The 26,017-nt window shown below is 46.4% G+C and overlaps 1 protein-coding gene across 1 annotated transcript in view; it reads left to right on the forward strand.

Moving 5' to 3' along the window:
• The window catches only part of LOC106570681 (gamma-aminobutyric acid type B receptor subunit 1), a 281,759-nt gene extending 258,407 nt beyond the window's left edge, over positions 1 to 23,352 (forward strand). The window contains exons 20-25 of the mRNA XM_045695041.1: positions 11,774 to 11,881; positions 14,279 to 14,372; positions 14,855 to 14,982; positions 17,805 to 17,933; positions 18,366 to 18,512; positions 22,008 to 23,352. Of these exons, the coding sequence (XP_045550997.1) occupies positions 11,774 to 11,881; positions 14,279 to 14,372; positions 14,855 to 14,982; positions 17,805 to 17,933; positions 18,366 to 18,512; positions 22,008 to 22,292 (891 nt within the window). The 3' untranslated portion in view covers positions 22,293 to 23,352. The remainder of the gene's footprint in view (positions 1 to 11,773; positions 11,882 to 14,278; positions 14,373 to 14,854; positions 14,983 to 17,804; positions 17,934 to 18,365; positions 18,513 to 22,007) is intronic.
• The last annotated feature ends 2,665 nt before the right edge of the window (positions 23,353 to 26,017 follow it).

Consider the following 26,017-nt stretch of genomic DNA (forward strand, 5'->3'; position numbering starts at 1 on the left):
GCGTGGAGACACTGGAGGCTCGGAGGCTGGGAGACAGTGAAGACAGTGGAGGCTGGAAGACAGTGGAGGCTGAGGAGGCAGGGATGCTGAGGAGGCAGGGAGGCTGAAGAGGCAGGGAGGCTATGGAGGCTGTGGAGGCTGTGGAAGATGGGAGGCAGTGGAGGCTGTGGAGGCAGTGGAGGCTGGGATACGGTCCAAACCCTGAACTACTGCTAACTCTACTCCTGGGTTGCGTCCTGAATGGCACTGATAATAATGTATTTCCCAACTTGGCATTATCATTTCACATTTACTCTCTCTCTACTACTGCTCTCTCTCTCTATCTCTCTCTCTCTCTCTCTCTCTCTCTCTCTCTCTCTCTCTCTCTCTCTCAGACAGACAGACCAGAGAGCGAGAGAGACAGAGAGCGAGAGAGACAGAGAGCAAGACAGGCAGACGTAGAGACAGAGAGACAGATGGAGAGAGAGGGAGAAAGAGAGAGACAGATGGAGAGAGAGGGAGAAAGAGAGAGACAGAGAGAGAAAGAGAGAGATACAAATGGAGAGACAGAGAGACAGATGAGGGAGAAAGAGAGAGACAGAGAGAGAAAGAGAGAGAGACAGACAGAGAGACAGAAAGAGAGACAGACAGAGGGAGAGAGACAGAGAGAGAGACAGAGAGAGAAATAGAGAGAGACAGACAGACAGAGAGATAGACAGAGAGAGAAAGAGAGAGAGACAGACAGAGAGAGAAAGAGAGAGAGACAGACAGGGAGAGAAAGAGAGAGAGAGACAGACGGAGAGACAGAGGGAGAAAGAGAGAGAGAGACAGAGAGAAAGAGAGAGAGAGACAGACAGAGAGACAGAGAGAGAAATAGAGAGAGACAGACAGACAGAAAGAGAGACAGACAGACAGACAGACAGACAGACAGACAGACAGACAGACAGACAGACAGACAGAGGGAGAAAGAGAGACAGACAGATGAGGGAGAAAGAGAGAGACAGAGAGAGAAGGAGAGACAGACAGACAGAGAGACAGAGAGAGAGACAGAGAGAGAAATAGAGAGAGACAGACAGACAGACAGACAGACAGACAGACAGACAGACAGACAGACAGACAGACAGACAGACAGAGGGAGAAAGAGAGACAGAGAGAGAAAGAGAGAGAAAGAGAGAGAGACAGATGGAGAGACAGAGGGAGAAAGAGAGAGAGAGAGAAAGAGAGCGAGACAGACTGAGAGACAGAGGGAGAAAGAGAGAGAGACAGACAGAGGGAGAAAGAGAGAGAGACAGACAGAGAGAGAGAGAGAAAGAGAGCGAGACAGATGGAGAGACAGAGGGAGAAAGAGAGAGAGACAGACAGAGAGACAGACAGAGAGAGAAAGCGAGGACAGTAGAGGATCTTCCATACACCTGATGCGCCTGGCTCCCCTGGCTCCCCTGGCACCTCTGGCTTCCCTGGCTCCCCTGGCTCCCCTGGCTCCCCTGGCTCCCCTGGCGTCCCTGGCTTCCCTGGCTCCCCTGGCTCCCCTGGCTCCCCTGGCTCCCCTCGCTCCCCTGGCTCCCCTGGCTCCCCTGGCTCCCCTGGCACCTCTGGCTTCCCTGGCTCCCCTCGCTCCCCTGGCTCCGCTGGCTCCCCTGGCGTCCCTGGCTTCCCTGGCTCCCCTGGCTCCCCTGGCGTCTCTGGCTTCCCTGGCTCCCCTCGCTCCCCTGGCTCCGCTGGCTCCCCTGGCACCTCTGGCTTCCCTGGCTCCCCTGGCTCCCCTGGCTCCGCTGGCTCCCCTGGCTTCCCTGGCTCCCCTGGCTCCCCTGGCTCCCCTGGCTCCGCTGGCTCCCCTGGCTCCGCTGGCTCCCCTGGCTCCCCTGGCTCCGCTGGCTCCCCTGGCTCCGCTGGCTCCCCTGGCTCCCCTGGCTCCCCTGGCTCCCCTGGCTCCCCTGGCTCCCCTGGCTCCGCTGGCTCCCCTGGCTCCCCTGGCTCCGCTGGCTCCCCTGGCTTCCCTGGCTCCCCTGGCTCCGCTGGCTCCCCTGGCTCCCCTGGCTCCCCTGGCTCCCCTGGCTCCGCTGGCTCCCCTGGCTCCCCTGGCTCCCCTGGCTCCCCTGGCTCCGCTGGCTCCGCTGGCTCCCCTGGCTCCGCTGGCTCCCCTGGCTCCGCTGGCTCCCCTGGCTCCCCTGGCTCCGCTGGCGTCCCTGGCTTCCCCTGGCTCCGCTGGCTCCCCTGGCTCCGCTGGCTCCCCTGGCTCCGCTGGCGTCCCTGGCTCCCCTGGCTCCGCTGGCTCCCCTGGCTTCCCTGGCTCCCCTGGCTCCGCTGGCTCCCCTGGCTCCCCTGGCTTCCCTGGCTCCGCTGGCTCCCCTGGCTCCGCTGGCTCCGCTGGCTCCCCTGGCTTCCCTGGCTCCCCTGGCTCCGCTGGCTCCGCTGGCTCCGCTGGCTCCCCTGGCTCCGCTGGCTCCCCTGGCTCCCCTGGCTTCCCTGGCTCCGCTGGCTCCCCTGGCTCCGCTGGCTCCGCTGGCTCCCCTGGCTTCCCTGGCTCCCCTGGCTCCCCTGGCTCCGCTGGCTCCGCTGGCTCCGCTGGCTCCCCTGGCTCCCCTGGCTCCCCTGGCACCTCTGGCTTCCCTGGCTCCCCTGGCTCCCCTGGCACCTCTGGCTTCCCTGGCTCCCCTGGCTCCCCTGGCACCTCTGGCTTCCCTGGCTCCCCTCGCTCCCCTGGCTCCGCTGGCTCCCCTGGCGTCCCTGGCTTCCCTGGCTCCCCTGGCTCCCCTGGCGTCTCTGGCTTCCCTGGCTCCCCTCGCTCCCCTGGCTCCGCTGGCTCCCCTGGCACCTCTGGCTTCCCTGGCTCCCCTGGCTCCGCTGGCTCCCCTGGCTCCCCTGGCTCCGCTGGCTCCCCTGGCTTCCCTGGCTCCGCTGGCTCCCCTGGCTCCGCTGGCTCCCCTGGCTCCCCTGGCTCCGCTGGCTCCCCTGGCTCCGCTGGCTCCCCTGGCTTCCCTGGCTCCCCTGGCTCCGCTGGCTCCCCTGGCTTCCCTGGCTCCCCTGGCCCCCTGGCTCCCCTGGCTCCGCTGGCTCCCCTGGCTTCCCTGGCTCCCCTGGCCCCCTGGCCCCCTGGCTCCCCTGGCTCCGCTGGCCCCCTGGCTCCCCTGGCTCCGCTGGCTCCCCTGGCTCCGCTGGCTCCCCTGGCTCCCCTGGCTCCCCTGGCTCCGCTGGCTCCCCTGGCTCCGCTGGCTCCCCTGGCTTCCCTGGCTCCGCTGGCTCCCCTGGCTCCCCTGGCTCTGCTGGCGTCCCTGGCTTCCCTGGCTCCGCTGGCTCCCCTGGCTCCGCTGGCTCCCCTGGCTCCGCTGGCTCCCCTGGCTCCGCTGGCTCCGCTGGCTCCCCTGGCTTCCCTGGCTCCCCTGGCTCCGCTGGCTCCCCTGGCTCCCCTGGCTTCCCTGGCTCCGCTGGCTCCCCTGGCTCCCCTGGCTTCCCTGGCTCCGCTGGCTCCCCTGGCTTCCCTGGCTCCCCTGGCTCCCCTGGCTCCGCTGGCTCCCCTGGCTCCCCTGGCTCCCCTGGCTCCCCTGGCTCCCCTGGCTCCGCTGGCTTCCCTGGCTCCCCTGGCTCCCCTGGCTCCGCTGGCTCCCCTGGCTCCCCTGGCTCCCCTGGCACCTCTGGAAGCTGTAGGGAAAGATAAAGCCCATTACTGAATATATATGACTGCTGTCCTTAGCAGTAGAGAAGCTGTAGAGACCTCCCTGAGGGGATTATATTATGGAAAAATAAAACCCATTACTGAATATATATGACTGGTATCCCTATCAGTAGAGAAGCTGTAGAGATCTCCCTGGGGGGGATTATATTATGGAAAGCCATGTTAAAACTGATTGAGTTCACTTTGAGTCACTTGCCTGTGCTGAGACTGTTTTACTCCAGTACAGCCAGCAACCAGCCAGCCAGCCATCCATTCAGCCAGTGTTTCAGCCATCCATTCAGCCAGCCAGCCATTCACCCAGCAAGCCAGCCATTTAGCCAGTCAGCCAGCAACCAGCCAGCCATTCAGCCAGCCAGCCAGCCATACAGCCAGCCAGCCAGCCATTCAGCCAGCCATTCAGCCAGCCATTCAGCCAGCCATTCAGCCAGCCAGGCCATCTACTCAGAGACTGTCCCAAATAGCACCCTATTCCCTATATAGTGCACTACTTTTGGCCAGGGCCAATAGGGTTTCCCACAGGGCTCTGGTCAAAAGTAGTGCACTATGTACAGAGTATAGGGTGCCATATGGGACTTAGGCAGAAGGCTAGAGAGAGAGAGATGTTCTGCCTAGCGCTGCGGACGCCGATTGATGCTCTCTGTTATTGTAATGTTGTGACTTTGAATTCCTTTGTGTCTTTGACGATGTGTGTTCCCTCCCCATTCAACAACGGCGTTGCGTTTCTTCTTCTTTTTGGGCATTGTGTAAGATAATTATTGTGAAAGGCTTTTGGATGTAAGGAACCTCCTGTAAAGGGATAATATTCTCATGGAAAATTGAGTGTGTGGGATAAATATGTTTTCATTTCAAGTAGATAATAAGTTCAAAATGAATTTTCTTCTCGTGTTAGGTGATCCTCTACGCTTGCTAAGTTCCATACATTTACACCGTATCTAGATGTGAGGCACGTTTAAAGATTCAAATCGACTTCTACATTAGTGTTTTCCAACGGTACTGAATGACTGATCTTGTTATCTACTAGATAGAAGAATTACTGATACAGTACATCGTGTTATTTACTAGATAAAATTATGACTCATACATGCTTTGCTTTATCTTGGCCAGGTCGCAGTTGCAAATGACAACTTGTTCTTAACTAGCCTACCTGGTTAAATAAAGGTGAAATAAAAATAATAAATAAAATAATCCTGTCACCTTCTTCGGGATCGGTGTCCCTTCCAAGGGACGCTTGAGCTAAAGTAGACTAATGTGATTAGCATGAGGTTGTAAGTAACAAACAAAAACTCCCAGGACATAGATATATCTGATATTGGCAGAAAGCTTACATTTTTGTCAATCCAACTGCACTGTCTAATTTACAGTAGCTATTACAGTGAAATAATACCATGCTATTGTTTTAGGAGAGTGCACAATTTTGCACATGAAAAGTTATTAATAAACAAATTAGGCACATTTGGGCAGTCTTGATCCACAATTTTGAACAGAAATGCAATGGTTCTTTGGATCAGTCTAAAACTTTCCGCATACACTGCTGCCACCTAGTGACCACAATCTGAATTGCACCTGGGCTGGAATAATACATTATGGCCTTTCTCTTGCCTTTCTTCATCAGATGACACTCCTAGGACATTATGTTATACAATACATGCATGTTTTGTTCAATCAAGTTCATATTTATATCAAAAACCAGCTTTTTACATTAGCATGTGACGTTCAGAACTAGCATTCCCACCGAACACTTCCGGTGAATTTACTAAATTACTCACGATAAACGTTCACAAAAAACATAACAATTATTTTAAGAATTATAGATACAGAACTCCTTTATGCAATCGCTATGTCCGATTTTAAAATAGCTTTTCGGTGAAAGCACATTTTGCAATATTCTTAGTAGATAGCCTGGCCATCATGGCTAGCTATTTTGACACCCACCAAGTTTGGTACTCACCAAACTCCGATTTACTATAATAAAAATTGGATTACCTTTGCTGTTCTTCGTCAGAATGCACTCCCGGGACTTCTACTTCAATAACAAATGTTGGTTTGGTTCCAAATAATCCATAGTTATATCCAAATAGCGGCGTTTTGTTGTGTGTTCAAGACACTATCCGAAGGGTGACAAAGGGTTACGCGCCCGACGCGTTTCGTGACAAAAAATTTCAAAATATTCCATTACCGTACTTCGAAGCATGTCAAACGCTGTTTAAAATAAATTTTTATGCGATTTTTCTCGTAAAAAAGCGATAATATTCCGACCGGGAGTCGTTGTTTTCGTTCAAAGATGAAAGAATAAAAACATGGTGTCACCACGTGCACGCGCCTCCAGTCTCATTGTTCTCTGATCGACCACTATCCAAATGCACTACTGTTTTTCAGCCAGGGGCTCCAAAGGCATCATTCACCGTTTTGCCGCCTTCTGAGAGCCTATGGGAGCCGTAGGAAGTGTCACGTTACAGCAGAGATCCTCAGTTTTCAATAAAGAGAGTGTAGAACGCCAAGAAATGGTCAGAGAGGGCACTTCCTGTAAGGAATCTTCTCAGGTTTTGGCCTGCCAAATGAGTTCTGTTATACTCACAGACACCATTCAAACAGTTTTAGAAACTTTGGAGTGTTTTCTATCCAAAGCTAATTATATGCATATTCTAGTTTCTGGGCAGGAGTAATAATCAGATTAAATCAGGTACGTTTTTTATCCGGCCGTGAAAATACTGCCCCCTATCCATAACAGGTTAAAGATGATGGTACAAAATAAATACAAAAGAACGGTTCGTTTTTTTTGTATCATCTTTTACCAGATCTATTGTGTTATATTCTCCATTCCTTTCACATTTCCACCAACTTCAAAGTGTTTCCTTTCAAATGGTACCAAGAATATGCATATCCTTGCTTCAGGGCCTGAGCTACAGGCAGTTAGATTTGGGTATGACATTTTAGGCGAAAATTTTGAAAAAAAAGGGGGCGGATCCTTAACAGGATTTATATCAACAGCAGTCAATTATTAATTGTCACCTTATTCAGTCTCATCTGAACATCGTAATATTCTTGCTTATCTTCACGAACCCTGGCCAACAAGTTGAATCAGCAATACAAAAATTGGCTTAATTATTTGTTTACTAAATACCTAAATAATCACACAGAATTACCTATACACAGGATGGATCATACATCAATTACTAATCATGAAATAAAAGAAAAAGTCCCTAGCGGACGGAACCGATATGACGGCTGGTTACACAAAGAAAGGTGGTTGGGTATGAATGAAAGAGCGGGAATACTGAGGGACAAAGGGGATTGGGTCTCTATCGGACCGTGAGAAGCTATGCTACCGTAAATACAGAATCTTATGCATTCTAATAACCCTCCATTCGGAAAAGGAAAATGCAAGATATATATTTACAATGAGCTGCGCTTCGATAGATGGGTCGAAAATGGAAGACTGGTTTGCCCAGCAGAGATCAACCTTGTCCTTTGTAGAATCTTTCTGGTCGTAGTGTTGTAGAGCGGACACGTTGAAGAAACCCGGGCCTTCTCATAGGATTGTCTGTCCTTTCCTAGGCCACGTACGTTTACAGCTGCAGCTGATAAACTCAACGCTTAGGATGTATCACTTCTTTAGTGAATAAGAGTTCAAAGTTCATACCAAGTTGCCATACTCAGCTCGTGTTGTATTCTGGCTGGTCTAGTCGAAATTCATCCTTCCAGCGTGGTGATCGTCACCTCCACGTTGAAATTAGCCCTTTTAAACGTATGGACACCAGTCCTCACGTCGTCGGGGACTGAGGTTGACTTCCGTCAATGGGCTTGTATTGGGGGAGAGAAGGGCGTGTTTCATAGTTCTCAACCAATGTCTGTTCACTTGGGCGGGGCCACTGAGTGAGCGTAGTTTACTTATGAAAACAATTCTCTCATTTAGAAGCTAAAATTACATTTAATCTTTTCACAAATAGTTTCAAATTTAAATTGCACAACAATTCCAATTCCACAACTATAATGTGTCGACTTTCCAAGATACAGTTTATGTCGTCCTGTCATCAGTCATAATGTCTCAGACGACAACTGATCTGACATCATATTCATTAAGTACCAACGGACACTTTCAACTGGTTGGATTACAGAAATATTGTACCTTTCCCCAACCTTTTGATGTTACCATACTCTCTCTATGTTACCAAAGGGCTTTCTAAGAGTCCATTCTGTAGAGTGGAGAGAAAAGGGGGAAAGGTATTTATGGGGGTCATAAACCTCACCCAACAGGGCAACGTCATGACAACTAGATAGAAGATTGACTCATACATCTTGTTATCTACTAGAGAGAAGATTGACTCATACATCTTATTATCTACTAGATAGAAGATTGACTCATACATCTTATCTAACTCATACATCTTATCTAAAATGAACATTTTAACATCTTGACCATGTTCTGTTATAATATCCACCCTGCACAGCCAGAAGAGGACTGGCCACCCCTCATAGCCTGGTTCCTCTCTAGGTTTCTTCCTAGGTTTTTGGCCTTTCTAGGGAGTTTTTCCTAGGGAGTTTTTCCTAGCCACCGTGCTTCTTTCACATGCATTGCTTGCTGTTTGGGGTTTTAGGCTGGGTTTCTGTACAGCACTTTGAGATATCAGCTGATGTACGAAGGGCTATATAAATACATTTGATTTGATTTGATCTACTAGAGAGAAGATTGACTCATACATCTTATCTACTAGAGAGAAGATTGACTCATACATCTTGTTATCTACTAGAGAGAAGATTGACTCACACATCTTATCTACTAGAGAGAAGATTGACTCACACATCTTATCTACTAGATAGAAGATTGACTCATACATCTTATCTACTAGAGAGACGATTGACTCATACATCTTGTTATCTACTAGAGCGAAGATTGACTCATACATCTTATCTACTAGAGAGATGATTGACTCATACATCTTATCTACTAGAGCGAAGATTGACTCATACATCTTATCTACTAGAGAGATGATTGACTCATACATCTTATCTACTATATAGAAGATTGACTCAAACATCTTATCTACTAGAGAGATGATTGACTCATACATCTTATCTACTAGAGAGAAGATTGACTCATACATCTTATCTACTAGAGAGAAGATTGACTCATACATCTTATCTACTAGAGAGAAGATTGACTCATACATCTTATCTACTAGAGAGAAGATTGACTCACACATCTTGTTATCTACTAGAGAGAAGATTGACTAGATAACAAGATGGGGGCGGCAGGTAACCTAGTGGTTAGAGCGTTGGACTAGTAACCAAAAGGTTGCTGGATCAAATCTCCGAGCTGACAAGGTAACAATATGTCATTCTGCTCCTGAACAAGGCACTTAACTCACTGTTCCCCGGTAGGCTGTCATTGTAAAATAAGAATTTGTTCTTAACTGACTTGCCTAGTTAAAGAAAGGTTAAAATAAAATAAAAAGATAGAAGATTGACTCCAAAATCTTGTTATCTAGCGGCGACTTCATGTACCTCCTCTTCTTTATAGTTCTACTTACTATGAGGGCAATAAATAGTATTCGCTACAAAGCTTTAATCCTCTTGGATAAATGCACCAAAATCAATATTACATTTACGCTATTCGTCCAATGTCTTTCCTTGCTTTGTTTTTGTTTCAAATGGTTACATAAAATATATTTCTTATTTTTCCATCACTACTGTCAATAGAGCGCTGCTCGTGGCTATTGATATCGAGACACAACCTCTTTGTCTATTTCAATGTCACGGTTCAACCAGTTTGCTTTGGGGCAGATAGAATTGGCCTCTTATTAATGAATCATTGTTTTCTCTTCAAGCTCAGGCTCCAGTCTATTTATGTCATTGTTAATCCCTCACAGTCAAACCAAACAGATGCAGGTGTGGGACTTGATCCATGATCCCCTGTGTTCATTCAGCCAAATGTGCTTCCAAAATGGCACCCTATTCCTTATATAGCGCCGCAGGTCAACAGTAGTGTACTGACTACAGCCCTGGTCAACAGTAGTGTACTGACTACAGCCCTAGTCAACAGTAGTGTACTGACTACAGCCCTGGTCAATAGTAGTGTACTGACTACAGCCCTGGTCAACAGTAGTGTACTGACTACAGCCCTGGTCAACAGTAGTGTACTGACTACAGCCCTGGTCAACACTAGTGTACTGACTACATCCCTGGTCATCAGTAGTGTACTGACTACAGCCCTGGTCAACAGTAGTATACTGACTACAGCCCTGGTCAACAGTAGTGTACTGACTACAGCCCTGGTCAACAGTAGTGTACTGACTACAGCCCTGGTCATCAGTAGTGTACTGAGAGGGGTAGAGGGGTGGTGTAGAGGGTTGGTCTAGGGGGATAGAGGGGGGGGGTCCAGGGGGATAGAGGGGGGTCTAGAGAGATAGAGGCGGGATCTAGAGGGATAGAGGGGGGATCTAGAGGGATAGAGGGGGGATCTAGAGAGATAGAGGGGGGGTCTAGAGAGATAGAGGGGTGGTGTAGAGGGTTGGTCTAGAGAGGTAGAGGGGGGGTCTAGTGTGGTAGAGGGGGGGGTCTAGTGTGGTAGAGGGGAGTCTAGGGGGATAGAGGGGGGTCTAGAGGGATGGGGGGGTCTAGAGGGGTAGGGAGGTGGTTTAGAGGGATGGTTTAGAGGGGCAGAGGGGTGGTCTCGAGGGGTGGTATAGAGGGGTGGTATAGAGGGGTTGTATAGAGGGGTGGTATAGAGGGGTGGTATAGAGGGGTGGTATAGAGGGGTAGAGGGGTGGTATAGAGGGGTGGTATAGAGGGGTAGAGGGGTGGTATAGAGGGGTGGTATAGAGGGGTAGAGGGGTGGTCTCGAGGGGTGGTCTCGAGGGGTGGTATAGAGGGGTGGTATAGAGGGGTAGAGGGGTGGTATAGAGGGGTGGTATAGAGGGGTAGAGGGATGGTTTAGAGGGGTAGAGGGGTGGTATAGAGGGGTGGTTTAGTGGGGTGGTATAGAGGGGTAGAGGGATGGTTTAGAGGGGTAGAGGGGTGGTATAGAGGGGTGGTATAGAGGGGTGGTATAGAGGGGTGGTATAGAGGGGTAGAGGGATGGTTTAGTGCGGTGGTTTATAGAGGGGTGGTATAGAGGGGTGGTATAGAGGGGTAGAGGGATGGTTTAGTGGGGTGGTATAGAGGGGTAGAGGGATGGTATAGAGGGGTGGTATAGAGGGGTGGTATAGAGGGGTGGTATAGAGGGGTAGAGGGATGGTTTAGAGGGGTGGTATAGAGGGGTAGAGGGATGGTTTAGTGGGGTGGTTTAGAGGGGTAGAGGGATGGTATAGAGGGGTAGAGGGGTGGTATAGAGGGGTGGTTTAGTGGGGTGGTATAGAGGGGTGGTATAGAGGGGTAGAGGGATGGTTTAGAGGGGTGGTATAGAGGGGTGGTTTAGAGGGGTGGTTTAGAGGGGTGGTTTAGAGGGGTAGAGGGATGGTTTAGAGGGGTGGTTTAGAGGGGTAGAGCGGTGGTATAGAGGGGTGGTATAGAGGGGTGGTATAGAGGGGTAGAGAGATGGTTTAGAGGGGTAGAGGGGTGGTATAGAGGGGTGGTTTAGTGGGGTGGTTTAGAGGGGTGGTTTAGAGGGGTGGTATAGAGGGGTAGAGGGATGGTTTAGAGGGGTGGTTTAGAGGGGTGGTATAGAGGGGTAGAGGGATGGTTTAGAGGGGTGGTATAGAGGGGTGGTATAGAGGGGTGGTATAGAGTGGGGGTATAGACGGGTGGTATAGAGGGGTGGTATAGACGGGTAGTATAGACGGGTGGTATAGAGGGGTGGTATAGAGGGGTAGAGGGGTGGTATAGACGGGTAGAGGGGTGGTATAGACGGGTAGAGGGGTGGTTTAGAGGGGTGGTATAGAGGGGTGGTATAGAGGGGTGGTATAGACGGGTGGTATAGAGGGGTGGTATAGAGGGGTAGAGGGGTGGTATAGACGGGTAGAGGGGTGGTATAGATGGGTAGAGGGGTGGTATAGACCGGTAGAGGGGTGGTTTAGCAGGGTGGTCTATATAGGGTTCCAAAGTAGTGGTCTATGTAGCAAATAGGGTTTAATTTGAGACACGGACTAACTGACCAGTCCTCCTGTATCCCATGATTCCTTGCAGCACCTGGAGCCGTGGAAACTCTACGCCACCGTGGGGGTGCTGCTGGTCATCGACGTCCTGTCACTCATGATCTGGCAAATAGTGGATCCTCTACACATCACGGTGGAGGTCTGAGTCATGACTCAATGTCTCAATGTCTTCTCCTCTTTCTCTATCTCTCTTTCTCTCGCTTTCTCGGTCTCGCTCTCTCTATCTCTATCTGGATGGCTCCTCTCTTCTCTCTTCCTCTCTCTCTCGCTCTCTCTATCTCGATGGGTCCTCTCTTCTCTCTTCCTCTCTCTCTCGCTCTCTCTATCTGGATGGCTCCTCTCTTCTCTCTTCCTCTCTCTCTCGCTCTCTCTATCTCGATGGGTCCTCTCTTCCTCCTCTCTCTCTCCTCTTTTCTCTTCGCTGGTCTCTTCCTCTTCCTGTTTGTTTTCAGAGATGCATCAGCATCGATTAGCTCCTGACTCTATCAAGATAGTCGAATAATTAATTTATTGTGAATTTATAAAAAACATATTTTAAAATATAAGGATGAGAGAAAAGGTGGTCCATATAAAGAATATTGTAATCATACCTCAACTACAATGGGCAGGATAGAGTGTATGTGTTTACAATCAATACTCTGGATAATCTGTAGGTGGCTATAGTGAATCTATAATGAATCTATAAAAATGTGTGTATATGTCAAAAGTTTGGACACACCTACTCATTACAGGGTTTTTGTTTTTTGTTTTATTATTTTCTACATTGTAAAATAATAGTGAAGACATCAAAACTATGAAAATAACATAACATTTGGAATAATGTAGTAACCAAAAAAGTGCTAAAAAATATATTTTCTATTTTAGATTCTTCAAAGTAACCACCCTTTCCCTTGATGACAGCTTTGCACACTCTTGGCATTCTCTCAACCAGCTTCACGAGGTAGTCACCTGGAATGCATTTCAATTAACAGGTGTGCCTTGTTGAAAGTTAATTTGTCGAATTTCTTTCCTTCTTAATGCTTTTGAGCCAATCAGTTGTGTTATGACAAGGTACGGGTGGTATACAGAAGATAGACCTATTTGGTAAAAGCCAAGTCCATATTATGGCAAGAACAGCTCAAATAAGCAAAGAGAAATGACAGTCCATCATTACGTTAAGACATAAAGGTAAGTCAATCTGGAAAATTTCAAGAACTTTTTGCAGTCGCAAAAACCATCAAGCGCTATGATGAAACTGTCCCTCATGAGGACCGCCACAGGGAAGGAGGACCCAGAGTTACCTCTAATGCAGAGGAGAAGTTCATTAGAGTTACCAGCCTCAGAAATTGCAGCCCAAATAAATGCTTCACAGAGTTCAAGTAACAGACACATCTCAACATCAACTGTTCACAGGAGACTGCGTGAATCAAGTCTTCATGGTTGAATTGCTGCAAAGAAACCACTACTAAAGGACACCAATAAGAATAAGAGACTTGCTTGGGCCAAGAAACACGAGCAATGGACATTAGACTGGTGGAAATCTGTCCTTTGGTCTGATGAGTTTGAGTTTGAGATGTTTGGTTCCAACCGCCATGTCTTTGTGAGACGCTGAGTAGGTGAACAGATGATCTCCGCATGTGTGGTTCCCACCGTGAAGCATGGAGGAGGAGGTGTGATGGTGTGGGGGTGCTTTGCTGGTGACACTGTCTGTTATTATTTAGAATTCAAGGCACACTTAGTCAACATGGCTAACACAGCATTCTGCAGCAATACACCATCCCATCTGGTTTGCGCTTAGTGGGACTATCATTTGTTTTTCAACAGGACAATGACCCAAAACATACCTCCAGGCTGTGTAAGGGCTATTTGACCAAGAAGGAGAGTGATGGAGTGCTGCATCAGATGACCTGGCCTCCACAATCACCTGACTTCAACCCAGTTGAGATGGTTTGGGATGAGTTGGACCATAGAGTGAAGGAAAAGCAGCCAACAAGTGCTCAGCATATGTGGGAACTCCTTCAAGACTGTTGGAAAAGCCTTCCTCATGAAGCTAGTTGAGAGAATGCCAAGAATGTGCAAAGCTGTCATCAAGGCAAAGGGTGGCTACTTTGAATAATCTAAAATAGAAAATATATTTTGATGTTTAACACTTTTTTGGGTTACTACATGATTCTGTATGTGTTATTTCATAGTTTTGATGTCTTCACTATTATTCTACAATGTAGAAAATAGTAAAAAAATAAAAAAGAAAGAAAAACCCTTAAATGAGTCGGTGCGTTCTAAACTTTTTGACGGGTACTGTATCTGAGTGTTCATTATCGACCTATGGATATAGTATGTGTCCACAAAGCATCAGCTGGATACTGTATAGATGACAATAGTGCAGTAGCCTTAAGATATCCCTCTCTTAGTTTTTCCATTAATCTATAAAACCATGGCTGAATAGAGGGAGGAAATAAACGGTGTGTAATCAGAATTGAACCTGTACTATTACAGTTTGTGACTGTTTCATGTGTCTGATATTTAAATATTCTTATTCTTCTGTTTGTCTGAGTAGAAGTTTGTGAGAGAGGCCCCTAAAGGAGACCTGGATGTTCTGATCCAACCTCTGCTGGAACACTGCAGCTCAGACAAGATGAACACTTGGCTTGGTAAGGAGGGAGGGAGGGAGGGAGGGAGGGCGCGAGGGAGCGAGGGAGGGAGGGAGGGAGGAGGGAGGGGGAGAGGGAGGGAGGGAGGGAGGGCGCGAGGGAGCGAGGGAGGGAGGGAGGGAGGGAGGAGGGGGAGAGGGAGGGAGGGAGAGAGGGAGGGAGAGAAGGAGAGAGGGGGAGAGAGAGAGAGAGAGAGAGAGAGAGAGAGACTACTCCTGTACTGTCAATCATCTGTCAATCATCTTACCTTGGACATTCGACCTGTGCTGGAGCTAATGCTAGTGCATTGAATATTAAAAACCGAATCAATAAAATGTTCTTTCTCCTTTTCTCTCCTTTTCTCTCCTTTCTTTCTTTCTTTCTTTCTTTCTTTCTTTCTTTCTTTCTTTCTTTCTTTCTTTCTTTCTTTCTTTCTTTCTTTCTTTCTTTCTTTCTTTCTTTCTTTCTTTCTTTCTTTCTTTCTTTCTTCCTTCCTTCCGTAGGGGTGGTGTATGGCTATAAGGGCTTGCTGCTGCTCCTGGGGATTTTTCTGGCTTATGAGACCAAGTCTATATCAACAGAGAAGATCAACGACCACCGTGCTGTGGGCATGGCCATCTACAACGTCTCAGTAAGTCTTTCTGTGTGTGTGTGTGTGTCTTTGGCCAGTGTCAGTCTAGACTAAGAGTGTTTCTCTGTTTGTCTTTTTGTCCTTGTCCCTCACAGCTGATCTGTATGTCAGTCTAATTTGCCTCTCTCCCCAGGCTGTGTTAGTTCGTCCTCAGTCTCCACTCGCTTGTATCTCTCTCTCTCCTTCTCTCTCTCTTTCTCTTTCTCTCTCTCTTGCTCTTGCCTTCGCTCTGTCTCTCTTTCCCTCTCTGTCTTTCTCTCTCTCTCCAGGCTGTGTTAGTTCATCCTCAGTCTCCACTCGCTTGTATATCTCTCTCTCTCCTTCTCTCTCTCTTACTCTTGCTCTTTCCTTTGCTCTGTCTCTCTTTCTCTCTCTCTCTCTTGCTCTTGCCTTCGCTCTCTCTCTTTCCCTCTCTTGCCTTCGCTCTGTCTCTCTTTCTCCCTGACTCTCTCTCTCTCGCGTTCTCTCTCTCTTTCTCTGTTTTTCTCTCTCTCTCTGTCTCCCTCTCTCTGTCTCTCTCTCTCTCTCTCTCTTTCTCCCTGACTCTCTCTCTCTCTCTCTCGCGCGTTCTCTCTCTCTCTCTCTCTGTTTTTCTCTCTCTCTCTGTCTCTCTCTCTCTGTCTCTCTTTCTCTCTCTCTGTCTCTCTCCCTGACTCTCTCTCTCACGCGTTCTCTCTCTCTTTCTCTGTTTTTCTCTCTCTCTCTGTCTCCCTCTCCCTCTCTCTCTCTCTCTTTCTCTCTCTGTCTCTCTTTCTCCCTGACTCTCTCTCTCTCTCTCTCTCTCTCTCTCTCTCTCTCTCTCTCTTTCCCTCCACCCTTTGTTTAATGCTGTGACAATGCCTGGCTCTCTATCCTCGGTTGCTCTGCTCACCTCCAGCCCTACCGCTCACCCCTAATGAGGAGTTGGAGCTGGCCAGTGGGGCTTTCAGCATGGGAGCTGTCCTAAATGACAGCACAGCCATGACGCTGTATGCATGGAGACAGTATCTGCCATCTGAAAGTGGCCCAGAAAACTGTGTGTGTGTGTGTGTGTGTGTGTGTGTGTGTGTGTGTGTGTGTGTGTGTGTGTGTGTGTGTGTGTGTGTGTGTGTGTGTGTGTGTGTGCACCATATGTGCTGTGTGTGTTGTGATGTACAGTATCTGTTATCAGAAAACAGAGGAGAGGCAGCAGAGAGGATGGGCGGTAGAGGGTAGGAGTTAGAGCCTCTTCCCTTCCTCATCAGGGGGAATAAAGTCACCCGTCAGGTCTTCTGTGTTTTGTGTGTGTCTGTCTAACCCCTTATCCCTCTACTGCAACACTTTGGATGGAAACACACACAGAGAGCGAGGAAGAAAGGGAGAGAGGGAAAGAGTGTCTCTGGAGGATTTGATCATCTGGTCCGTACTGTGTGAATCCCTCTCGACAGACATTCTCCTCCTCCAGTGATCTTCAAAGAACGACTCATATTTATCTCTCTATTACTACAACCGGTTAGCCATTTCTGTCCTGTTGTGTGGCTGATAAAAATAAAACAAAAATTAAATGCAAAAAAAAATATAAAAGAAATACTTCTAACATGGATATTCTCTGCGTCCAAATGTCAAATTGAGAAGACGCCCAGTGTGCCAATTTGGATGACTTGTGTTCTTTCGCTGTTTGGTCTTGAGTCTGGAAATAGAAAAACACTGTCCCTCCTGCCAGTTCAGCGCTGCACTGCGGTGGTGACACAGCATTTTAATCAACAGTGTTGTCCCCACTATGGCTGATTTCCTGTTTTCCAATTTCCATCGTTGTATTTTAATTCATCTCTGAGGATTACCCATTATGCATTGAACCCAATTTAAGCTCAAGCTGACTGAGAGATTTGCAAATTGGCGCTGGAGAGAAATTGGAGAAGAGAACCCTGTCCTGTTCTTCTCTCTTTCTCTCTCTCTCTCTCTCTCTCTCTCTCTCTCTCTCTCTCTGGCCTTGTGATGAATGGTGTCCCAGTGATCCCCCTTCTATGTAAAACTAATGAGACTGATTCCACCACCACCACCATCTGCTGAAGTGGCCAGGCACTCACATCTATTTATCGTAGACACTACGGGAATGGGAGCAAGGAGAGGTGCCCACCTGCTCATTTCTGGTACTAAATGAAGACGATAAAATGAATTAAAGATGAATCAAAGGGGAGCAGTTAACATTCAGGGGCTAATCAGCTCCTCTCTCTCCCCCAAACAAGTAACAAGCAGAGGGGAAAAATAGGAAATGATTTGTTCTCCCTAAGACCAAGGAGGAATCAAGGTGAAATTAATTGGAACAATTCTGGAAGAATCTAAATTTGCTTCCCAAATGGCACCCTATTCCCAAATAATTGTGCACTACTTTTTTTTTACCAGGCCTCTATATGGAATAGAGTGCACTGTGGATTGTATTTGTACCCTGAGATTGTCGTCCTTTCCTTCTGTGTCCTGTCCGCTGTGATTAATGACCCGACAGAGAAAAATATCGCCTCAGTTTGACGGCAGGGTTAGTTTTTCCATTTGCCAGTCTGGATGAGATTTTGCAGGTTTTGGAGGAGAGATGACTGTTGGTCAATACGTATTGGTTACTATCCCCATCTCTGTCCTGTCTCTCTTCCCTCATTTTTCACACTCCCGTTTTTCATTCCCCTCTCTCTCTCTCTCTCTCTCTCTCTCGCTCTCCGTCGCTCTCTCTCTCTCTACCTCGCTCTCTCCCTCTCTAACTCGCTCTCTCTGACTCCATCTCTCTCTCTCTCTCCATCTATCTCTCTCGTCCTACCCCCTCCTCTGTCTCACTCGGTGTCTCTCCCCTCTATCTCTCCCCCTCCTCCGTACAGGTGTTGTGTATGATCACGGCTCCCGTCACCATGATCTTGTCGTCGCAGCAGGACGCCTCGTTTGCCTTCGCCTCCCTGGCCATCGTCTTCTCCGTCTACATCACCCTGGTGGTGCTCTTTGTCCCCAAGGTAGAATAACAGTTTGTCTCTGTTTTACAGTAACAGCTTCAGTCAGTAACTACAGTCTGTCTCTGTTTTACAGTAACAGCTTCAGTCAGTAACTACAGTCTGTCTCTGTTTTACAGTAACAGCTTCAGTCAGTAACTACAGTCTATCTCTGTTTTACAGTAACAGCTTCAGTCAGTAACTACAGTCTGTCTCTGTTTTACAGTAACAGCTTCAGTCAGTAACTACAGTCTGTCTCTGTTTTACAGTAACAGCTTCAGTCAGTAACTACAGTCTGTCTCTGTTTTACAGTAACAGCTTCAGTCAGTAACTACAGTCTGTCTCTGTTTTACAGTAACAGCTTCAGTCTTTACAGTAAACATCAGATTGTTTATCTCTATGGTGATACTGTAGATGTTTGAGTATAGATTGTTTATCTCTATGTTGGTACTGTAGATGCGTCGTCTGATCACCCGAGGGGAGTGGCAGTCAGACACCCAGGAGACCGTGAAGACACAGGGCTCATCCACCAACAACAACGATGAGGAGAAGTCCAGACAGCTGGAGAGAGAGAACCAGGAACTACAGAAGATCATTCAGGAGGTACAGGATCAGTTATGTTATACAGTAGAGTACAGGATCAGTTATGTTATACAGTAGGTATAGGATCAGTTATGTTATACAGTAGAGTACAGGATCAGTTATGTTATACAGTAGAGTACAGGATCAGTTATGTTATACAGTAGAGTACAGGATCAGTTATGTTATTCAGTAGAGTACAGGATCAGTTATGTTATACAGTAGGTATAGGATCAGTTATGTTATACAGTAGGTATAGGATCAGTTATGTTATACAGTAGGTATAGGATCAGTTATGTTATACAGTAGGTACAGGATCAGTTATGTTATACAGTAGGTACAGGATCAGTTATGTTATACAGTAGAGTACAGGATCAGTTATGTTATACAGTAGGTATAGGATCAGTTATGTTATACAGTAGGTATAGGATCAGTTATGTTATTCAGTAGGTATAGGATCAGTTATGTTATACAGTAGAGTACAGGATCAGTTATGTTATACAGTAGAGTACAGGATCAGTTATGTTATACAGTAGGTATAGGATCAGTTATGTTATACAGTAGGTCAGGATCAGTTATGTTATACAGTAGGTATAAGATCAGTTATGTTATACAGTAGGTATACAGTAGGTATAGGATCAGTTATGTTATACAGTAGAGTACAGGATCAGTTATGTTATACAGTAGGTATAGGATCAGTTATGTTATACAGTAGGTATAGGATCTGTTATGTTATTCAGTAGGTGTAGGAACAGTTATGTTATACAGTAGGTACAGGATCAGTTATGTTATACAGTAGGTATAGGATCAGTTATGTTATTCAGTAGGTATAGGATCAGCTATGTTATACAGTAGGTATACGATCAGTTATGTTATACAGTAGGTATAGGATCAGCTATGTTATACAGTAGGTATACGATCAGTTATGTTATACAGTAGGTGTAGGATCAGTTATGTTATACAGTAGGGTACAGGATCAGTTATGTTATACAGTAGGTATACAGTAGGTATAGGATCAGTTATGTTATACAGTAGGGTACAGGATCAGTTATGTTATACAGTAGGTATACGATCAGTTATGTTATACAGTAGGTATAGGATCAGTTATGTTATACAGTAGGTGTTGAATCAGTTATGTTATACAGTAGGTATAGGATCAGTTATGTTATACAGTAGGTATACAGTAGGTATAGGATCAGTTATGTTATACAGTAGGTGTAGGATCAGTTATGTTATACAGTAGGTATAGGATCAGTTATGTTATACAGTAGGTATAGGATCAGTTATGTTATACAGTAGGTATAGGATCAGTTATGTTATACAGTAGGGTACAGGATCAGTTATGTTATACAGTAGGTATAGGATCAGTTATGTTATACAGTAGGTGTAGGATCAGTTATGTAATACAGTAGGGTACAGGATCAGTTATGTTATACAGTAGGTATAGGATCTGTTATGTTATACAGTAGGTATACGATCAGTTATGTTATACAGTAGGTATAGGATCAGTTATGTTATACAGTAGGTATACGATCAGTTATGTAATACAGTAGGGTACAGGATCAGTTATGTTATACAGTAGGTATAGGATCAGTTATGTTATACAGTAGGTATAGGATCAGTTATGTTATACAGTAGGTATAGGATCAGTTAAGTTATACAGTAGGTATACGATCAGTTATGTAATACAGTAGGGTACAGGATCAGTTATGTTATACAGTAGGTATAGGATCAGTTATGTTATACAGTAGGTATAGGATCAGTTATGTTATACAGTAGGTAAAGGGTCTTTCTCTGTGATTTATCCGTTCTTTCTGTAGGTCTATGTTATACGGTATTTTTGGCCAGGAGTTTTTCCTGGCCACATGATGTACCAGGGAACTCAGGGGAAATTCCTGGCCTAGTTTGAGGTGATGAGTAGAGACCAGAGCTTTGCCTAGTCAGATCATATGGTCAGAAAAACTCCTTGCCCTAGTTAAAGGATAGCAGGTTAGAATTTATTGAGTCGACTCATGTACTGGAGGCAGCACTAGCTGGAATACCCACAAAGTCATAAAATCCTATGTTAACCCTAACCTTAACCACATTGCTAAACCTAATGCCTTACCGTAACCTTAAATTAAGGTCAAAAAGCTCATTTTTGTTCTAATTTGTTTTTATGATACAGACAATTTTGACTTTGCAGCTGGCCCCTTGGGTTCTGCCTCCAGGACAACACTCATGACAATAAACATCAACCAGATACAACATAGGTCATCATTCACTTTGAATATTACGCGCTCTCACTCTCTCTGTCTCTCTCTGTCTCTCTCTCTCTCTCTCTCTCTCTCTCTCTCTCTCTCTCTCTGTCTCTCTCTCTCTGTCTCTCTCTCTCTCTCTCTCTCTCTCTCTCTCTCTCTCTCTCTCTCTCTCTCTGTCTCTCTCTCTCTCTCTCTCTCTCTCTGTCTCTCTGTCTCTCTCTCTCTCTCTCTCTCTTTCTCTCGCTTTCTCTCTCTTCTCTCTCTCTGTCTCTCTCTCTCTCTCTCTGTCTCTCTCTCTGTCTCTCTCTCTGTCTCTCTCTCTGTCTCTCTCTCTCTCTCACTCTCTCTGTCTCTCTTTCTCTCTCTCTCTCTGTCTCTCTCTCTCTCTCTCTTTCTCTCGCTTTCTCTCTCTTCTCTCTGTCTCTCTCTCTCTCTCTCTCTCTCTCTCTCTGTCTCTCTGTCTCTCTCTCTCTCTCTCTCTCTCTCTCTCTCTCTCTCTCTCTCTTTCTCTCTCTTCTCTCTCTCTGTCTCTTTCTCTCTCTCTCTGTCTCTCTCTCTGTCTCTCTCTCTTTCTCTCTCTCTCTGTCTCTCTCTCTCTCTCTCTCTCTCTCTTTCTCTCGCTTTCTCTCTCTTCTCTCTCTCTCTGTCTCTCTCTCTCTCTCTCTGTCTCTCTCTCTCTCTCTCTCTGTCTCTCTCTCTGTCTCTCTCTCTCTCTCTCTTCTCTCTCTCTCTTTTCTCTCTCTCTTTTCTCTCTTTTCTCGCTCTTTCTCACTCTTTCTCTCTCTCTTTTTCAATTCGCTTTATTGGCATGACATAACAATGTACATATTGCCAAAGCTTATTTTGGATATTTACAATCTAAAAATAAATAAAAATGAGAATCAAAATTGTCAACGGTACAACAGTAACAACAATAACCAAGGGTCAAAATAACCATACATTCAACAATAACAATAAGCACACAGTAGAGGACAACTTATTGCAGGCAGCAATGTAGTGCGCTGCCAACCCACAGCTCTCTGCGTCCTCCCCCAGCAGGACGGGTAGCCTATCCTCATCAGAGAGGTCTTTGAAACCTTGAATAAGGGTTTCAAATTTGGGAAAATGACACACTCTAATTGTTTTATATTTTAGAAATGTTGTCAGGAAATGCAGCTCCGTCTCAGGTTCTGCTGTTGTGCAGTGGTCTTTCTATCTCTGACACACTCTTCTCTCTCTCTCTCTCTCTCTCTCTCTCTCTCTCTCTCTCTCTCTCTCTCTCTCTCTCTCTCATTCACAGAAAGAAGAGAGGGTGTCAGAGCTTCGAAACCAGTTGGTGGAGCGACAAGCCCTCCGCTCCCGAAGACGACCCTCCACAGTCAACCAGAACCACAGCACGCCCCTTCTCCCCGTCCCCTCGAATGACCCCAAATCCCTCATTCCCCCACCGGGGTACCCCAACCCCACCTCAGACAACCACTCCCTCCCTCCATCGTTCTCCAACTCCTCCAACCTCTATCAGCCCGATGGGAAGATCAGGAGAAACAACTGCCACACCAGCCGGTTACAGCTCCTCTACAAGTGAACGATAGGAGGAGAGGAAGAGTGTTTGAAAGAGGGTATAAGTTAGTGAATGAAGAATGAATGGAAGGACGAGTAATTGGGTGAGGGGGTAAGAGACGGGGTAGAGGAAGGAAGAGAGGCAGTGACTAGGTGAGGTAGTGATCAGAGGGTTAGTGGTAGGTAAGGTAGTGATCAGAGGGTTAGTGATCAGAGGGTTAGTGATAGGCAAGGTAGGGATCAGAGGGTTAGTGATAGGTAAGGTAGTGATCAGAGGGTTAGTGATAGGTAAGGTAGGGATCAGAGGGTTAGTGATAGGTGAGGTAGGGATCAGAGGGTTAGTGATAGGTGAGGTAGTGATCAAAGGGTTAGTGATAGGTGAGGTAGTGATCAGAGGGTTAGTGATAGGTAAGGTAGTGATCAGAGGGTTAGTGATAGGTAAGGTAGTGATCAAAGGGTTAGTGATAGGTGAGGTAGTGATCAGAGGGTTAGTGATAGGCAGGGTAGGGATCAGAGGGTTAGTGATAGGTAAGGTAGTGATCAGAGGGTTAGTGATAGGTAAGGTAGTGATCAGAGGGTTAGTGATAGGTGAGGTAGTGATCAGAGGGTTAGTGGTAGGTAAGGTAGTGATCAGAGGGTTAGTGATCAGAGGGTTAGTGATAGGTGAGGTAGTGATCAGAGGGTTAGTGATAGGTGAGGTAGTGATCAGAGGGTTAGTGATAGGTAAGGTAGTGATCAGAGGGTTAGTGATAGGTAAGGTAGGGATCAGAGGGTTAGTGATAGGTGAGGTAGGGATCAGAGGGTTAGTGATAGGTGAGGTAGTGATCAGAGGGTTAGTGATAGGTAGAGGGGGCAACAGGAGTCAAACGGTGATCCAATTTATTGAATGAGAAAGATCAGACAGGCCGTACCTGAAGACAACTTAAAGAGAGGGGGATAGCTTCTGAAGAGACCAATTGAAATTGTGCAAAGAGATTTGAAGAAGGGAAAACAGAAAGCACATAGAATTGTTGTTTTTACCTCTCTCTCTCTCTCTCTCTCTCTCTCTCTCTCTCTCTCTCTCTATCACTCTCTCTCTCTATCACTCTCTCGTTCTCTCTCTCTCTCGCTCTCTCTCACTCTCGCTCTCTTGCTCTCTCGCTCTCTCGTTCTCTCGCTCTCTCATTCTCTCTTTCTCTCGCTCTCTCTCTCGCTCTCTCACTCGTTCTCTCACTCTCTCTCTCTCTCTCTCTCTCTCTCTCTCTCTCTCTATCACTCTCTCGTTCTCTCTCTCTCTCACTCTCTCGTTCTCTCTCTCTCTCGCTCTATCGCTCTCTCTCACTCTCGCTCTCTTGCTCTCTCGCTCTCTCGTTCTCTCGCTCTCTCATTCTCTCTTTCTCTCGCTCTCTCGCTCTCTCTCTCGCTCTCTCACTCGCTCTCTCACTCTCTCTCTCTCTGGCTCTCTCACTCTCTCTCTCTCTCTCTCTCTCTCTCTCACTCTCTCTCTCTGGCTCTCTCGCTCTCTCACTCTCTCTCTCACTCTCTCTCTCTCTGTCTCTCTCTCACTCACTCTCTCTGGCTCTCTCACTCTCTCTCTCTCTCTCTCTCTCTCTCTCTCTCTCTCTCTCACTCTCTCTCTCTGGCTCTCTCACTCTCTCTCTCACTCTCTCTCTCTCTCTCTCTCTCTCACTCTCTCTCTCTGGCTCTCTCGCTCTCTCACTCTCTCTCTCACTCTCTCTCTCTCTCTCTGGCTCTCTCGCTCTCTCACTCTCTCTCTCACTCTCTCTCTCTCTCTCTCACTCTCTCTCTCGCTCTGTCTTTCTGTCTCTTCCTCCCCCTGGTGTCCAATAAATGCAATCATTCCATATTTATTTGTGAGAAATAAGAACAACATACTCATGCGGTCTATAATTTCCGATAAAGTAAACAGTTCTGCGTCTGCTGCCCTCAGAGCATGAGGCATAAATTAGCCACAAGGGATTTGGTGTGTATATATGTATAGTGTCTAGAGAGGGATACAAGAGTGGTGCTAATGTTGTGACTACACATCCATCATATTTATTATGTACCAATAATACGTGTTTACTGCATGTGGATGCTACAGCAGCACTTTGAACATTACAGGAGAATCTGTAAGACAAGCTCGTGATTGTACAGAGACATCAAGACTGACCTGTTCGTCTTTGTCGTAAACATTTACCAGATCTGCTGTCTATACAACTTCAACGTAATCTCCAATATATTTTTCCATCCCATGCAAAATGTATACTTAAATGTCTCTATGTTAAAAACCTTTTTTTTTTTTTGAGGATCCTATTTCTTTATTCAAGAGACTGCTTTAGAGTTGGGATGTATTCCAGCTGCAGAATCATCTGTTTGTGGGCTGCAGGCTTTTCGTCCTTCACTAGAAAGTATTTAAATTGTCCTGATTGCAGCAGATGAAGTGCTGCCTGACTGGGTAATTCATAAAGCTGAGCCTGAGCAACACTGAAACAGTTGTTGTAATACTAGGCCACAGCTGTTGCCGGAATAGATTTCACAGATGATGAGACAGACAGAGGTGTCCAAAAAGACAAACCAAATAGGAATGTAACTGGAGAAAACAGGTTCCAACATTCCCTGAATTCCCAAGTTTTTCAGAAATTCCGTTTGGAAAATTTCCAGTTTTTCTAGCAAACCTGGTTGGAAAATTCCCGGAATCAGGAAGGAATAAACTGGAAATTTAGAATCTTACAACTGAATTCTGGAAAACCTGGGAATTTGAGGAATTACCAATTACCATTGTTTTGCAACCCTATAACAGGTCAAAACAAAGTATGATTAATGTGCAATATAATACAACCAACAGTCAAATTCAATTATTCTATTTTAGCCCTTCTGAACATTTGGCATTAGTTGGGCTCCAATTGTTAGAGCTTGGAGGAGGTAGTACTTTACGATTGTGTCAAAAATAATCATATATATATATATATATATATATATATTGTTTTACCTTTACTTAACTAGGATGACGGCCTACACCGGCCAAACCCGGACGATTCTGGGCCAATATGGGACTCCCAATCACAGCCGGTTGTGATTACAGCCTGGATTCGAACCAGAGTGTCTGTAGTGACACCTCTTGCACTGAGATGCAGCCTTAGACCACTGCACCACTCAGGAGCCCATATGTTATGCTGCACAAGCCGTACAAGTGTATACATACATTTATCCAAGTTTATTTTTTATTTTTTTCAGCTCCGGCTAAAAACTTTAAAGGTGTCCCAAGTGTCTCCCTATTCCCTATTTAGTGCACTAGGGCCCATAGGGTTCTGGTCAAAAGTAGTGCACTATGTAGGGAATAGGGTGCCATTTGGGACACTGTTTAAATTTAACCACTGATGATCCAGATACTTCCTCAATGACACCTGCCACAGCAGGACTCTGCTTTAGCAAATTGTTAAACGCATTGACAACACATAGGATATTCTTCCTAGCTATTCATTTCTGTTCACCATAAACCCAGTATTAGGTAAAACGTAGCTCCTGGCATGTACTAAACTCCTCAAACAACATCATTGGCCAAACCCTCTCATCAGCAGTTCTCTGTTTTGTTTTCTTGTTTTTGCTGGTTCTGCTATATGGTTTCATGTTTGTCTTGTAAAACAATGTCAACGAGGAAGGACTTTTTAGCGCTGTAGTTTTTAGAGACAGACAGAAAGTAACACTTCCCCTAAATATTTTAGTCCAACGTGATGCCACTAGCACAAAGTGAGACCATACCCTGTATGT

Source organism: Salmo salar, chromosome ssa14, assembly GCF_905237065.1.
Source record: "Salmo salar chromosome ssa14, Ssal_v3.1, whole genome shotgun sequence".
Classification (NCBI taxonomy): domain Eukaryota; kingdom Metazoa; phylum Chordata; class Actinopteri; order Salmoniformes; family Salmonidae; genus Salmo; species Salmo salar.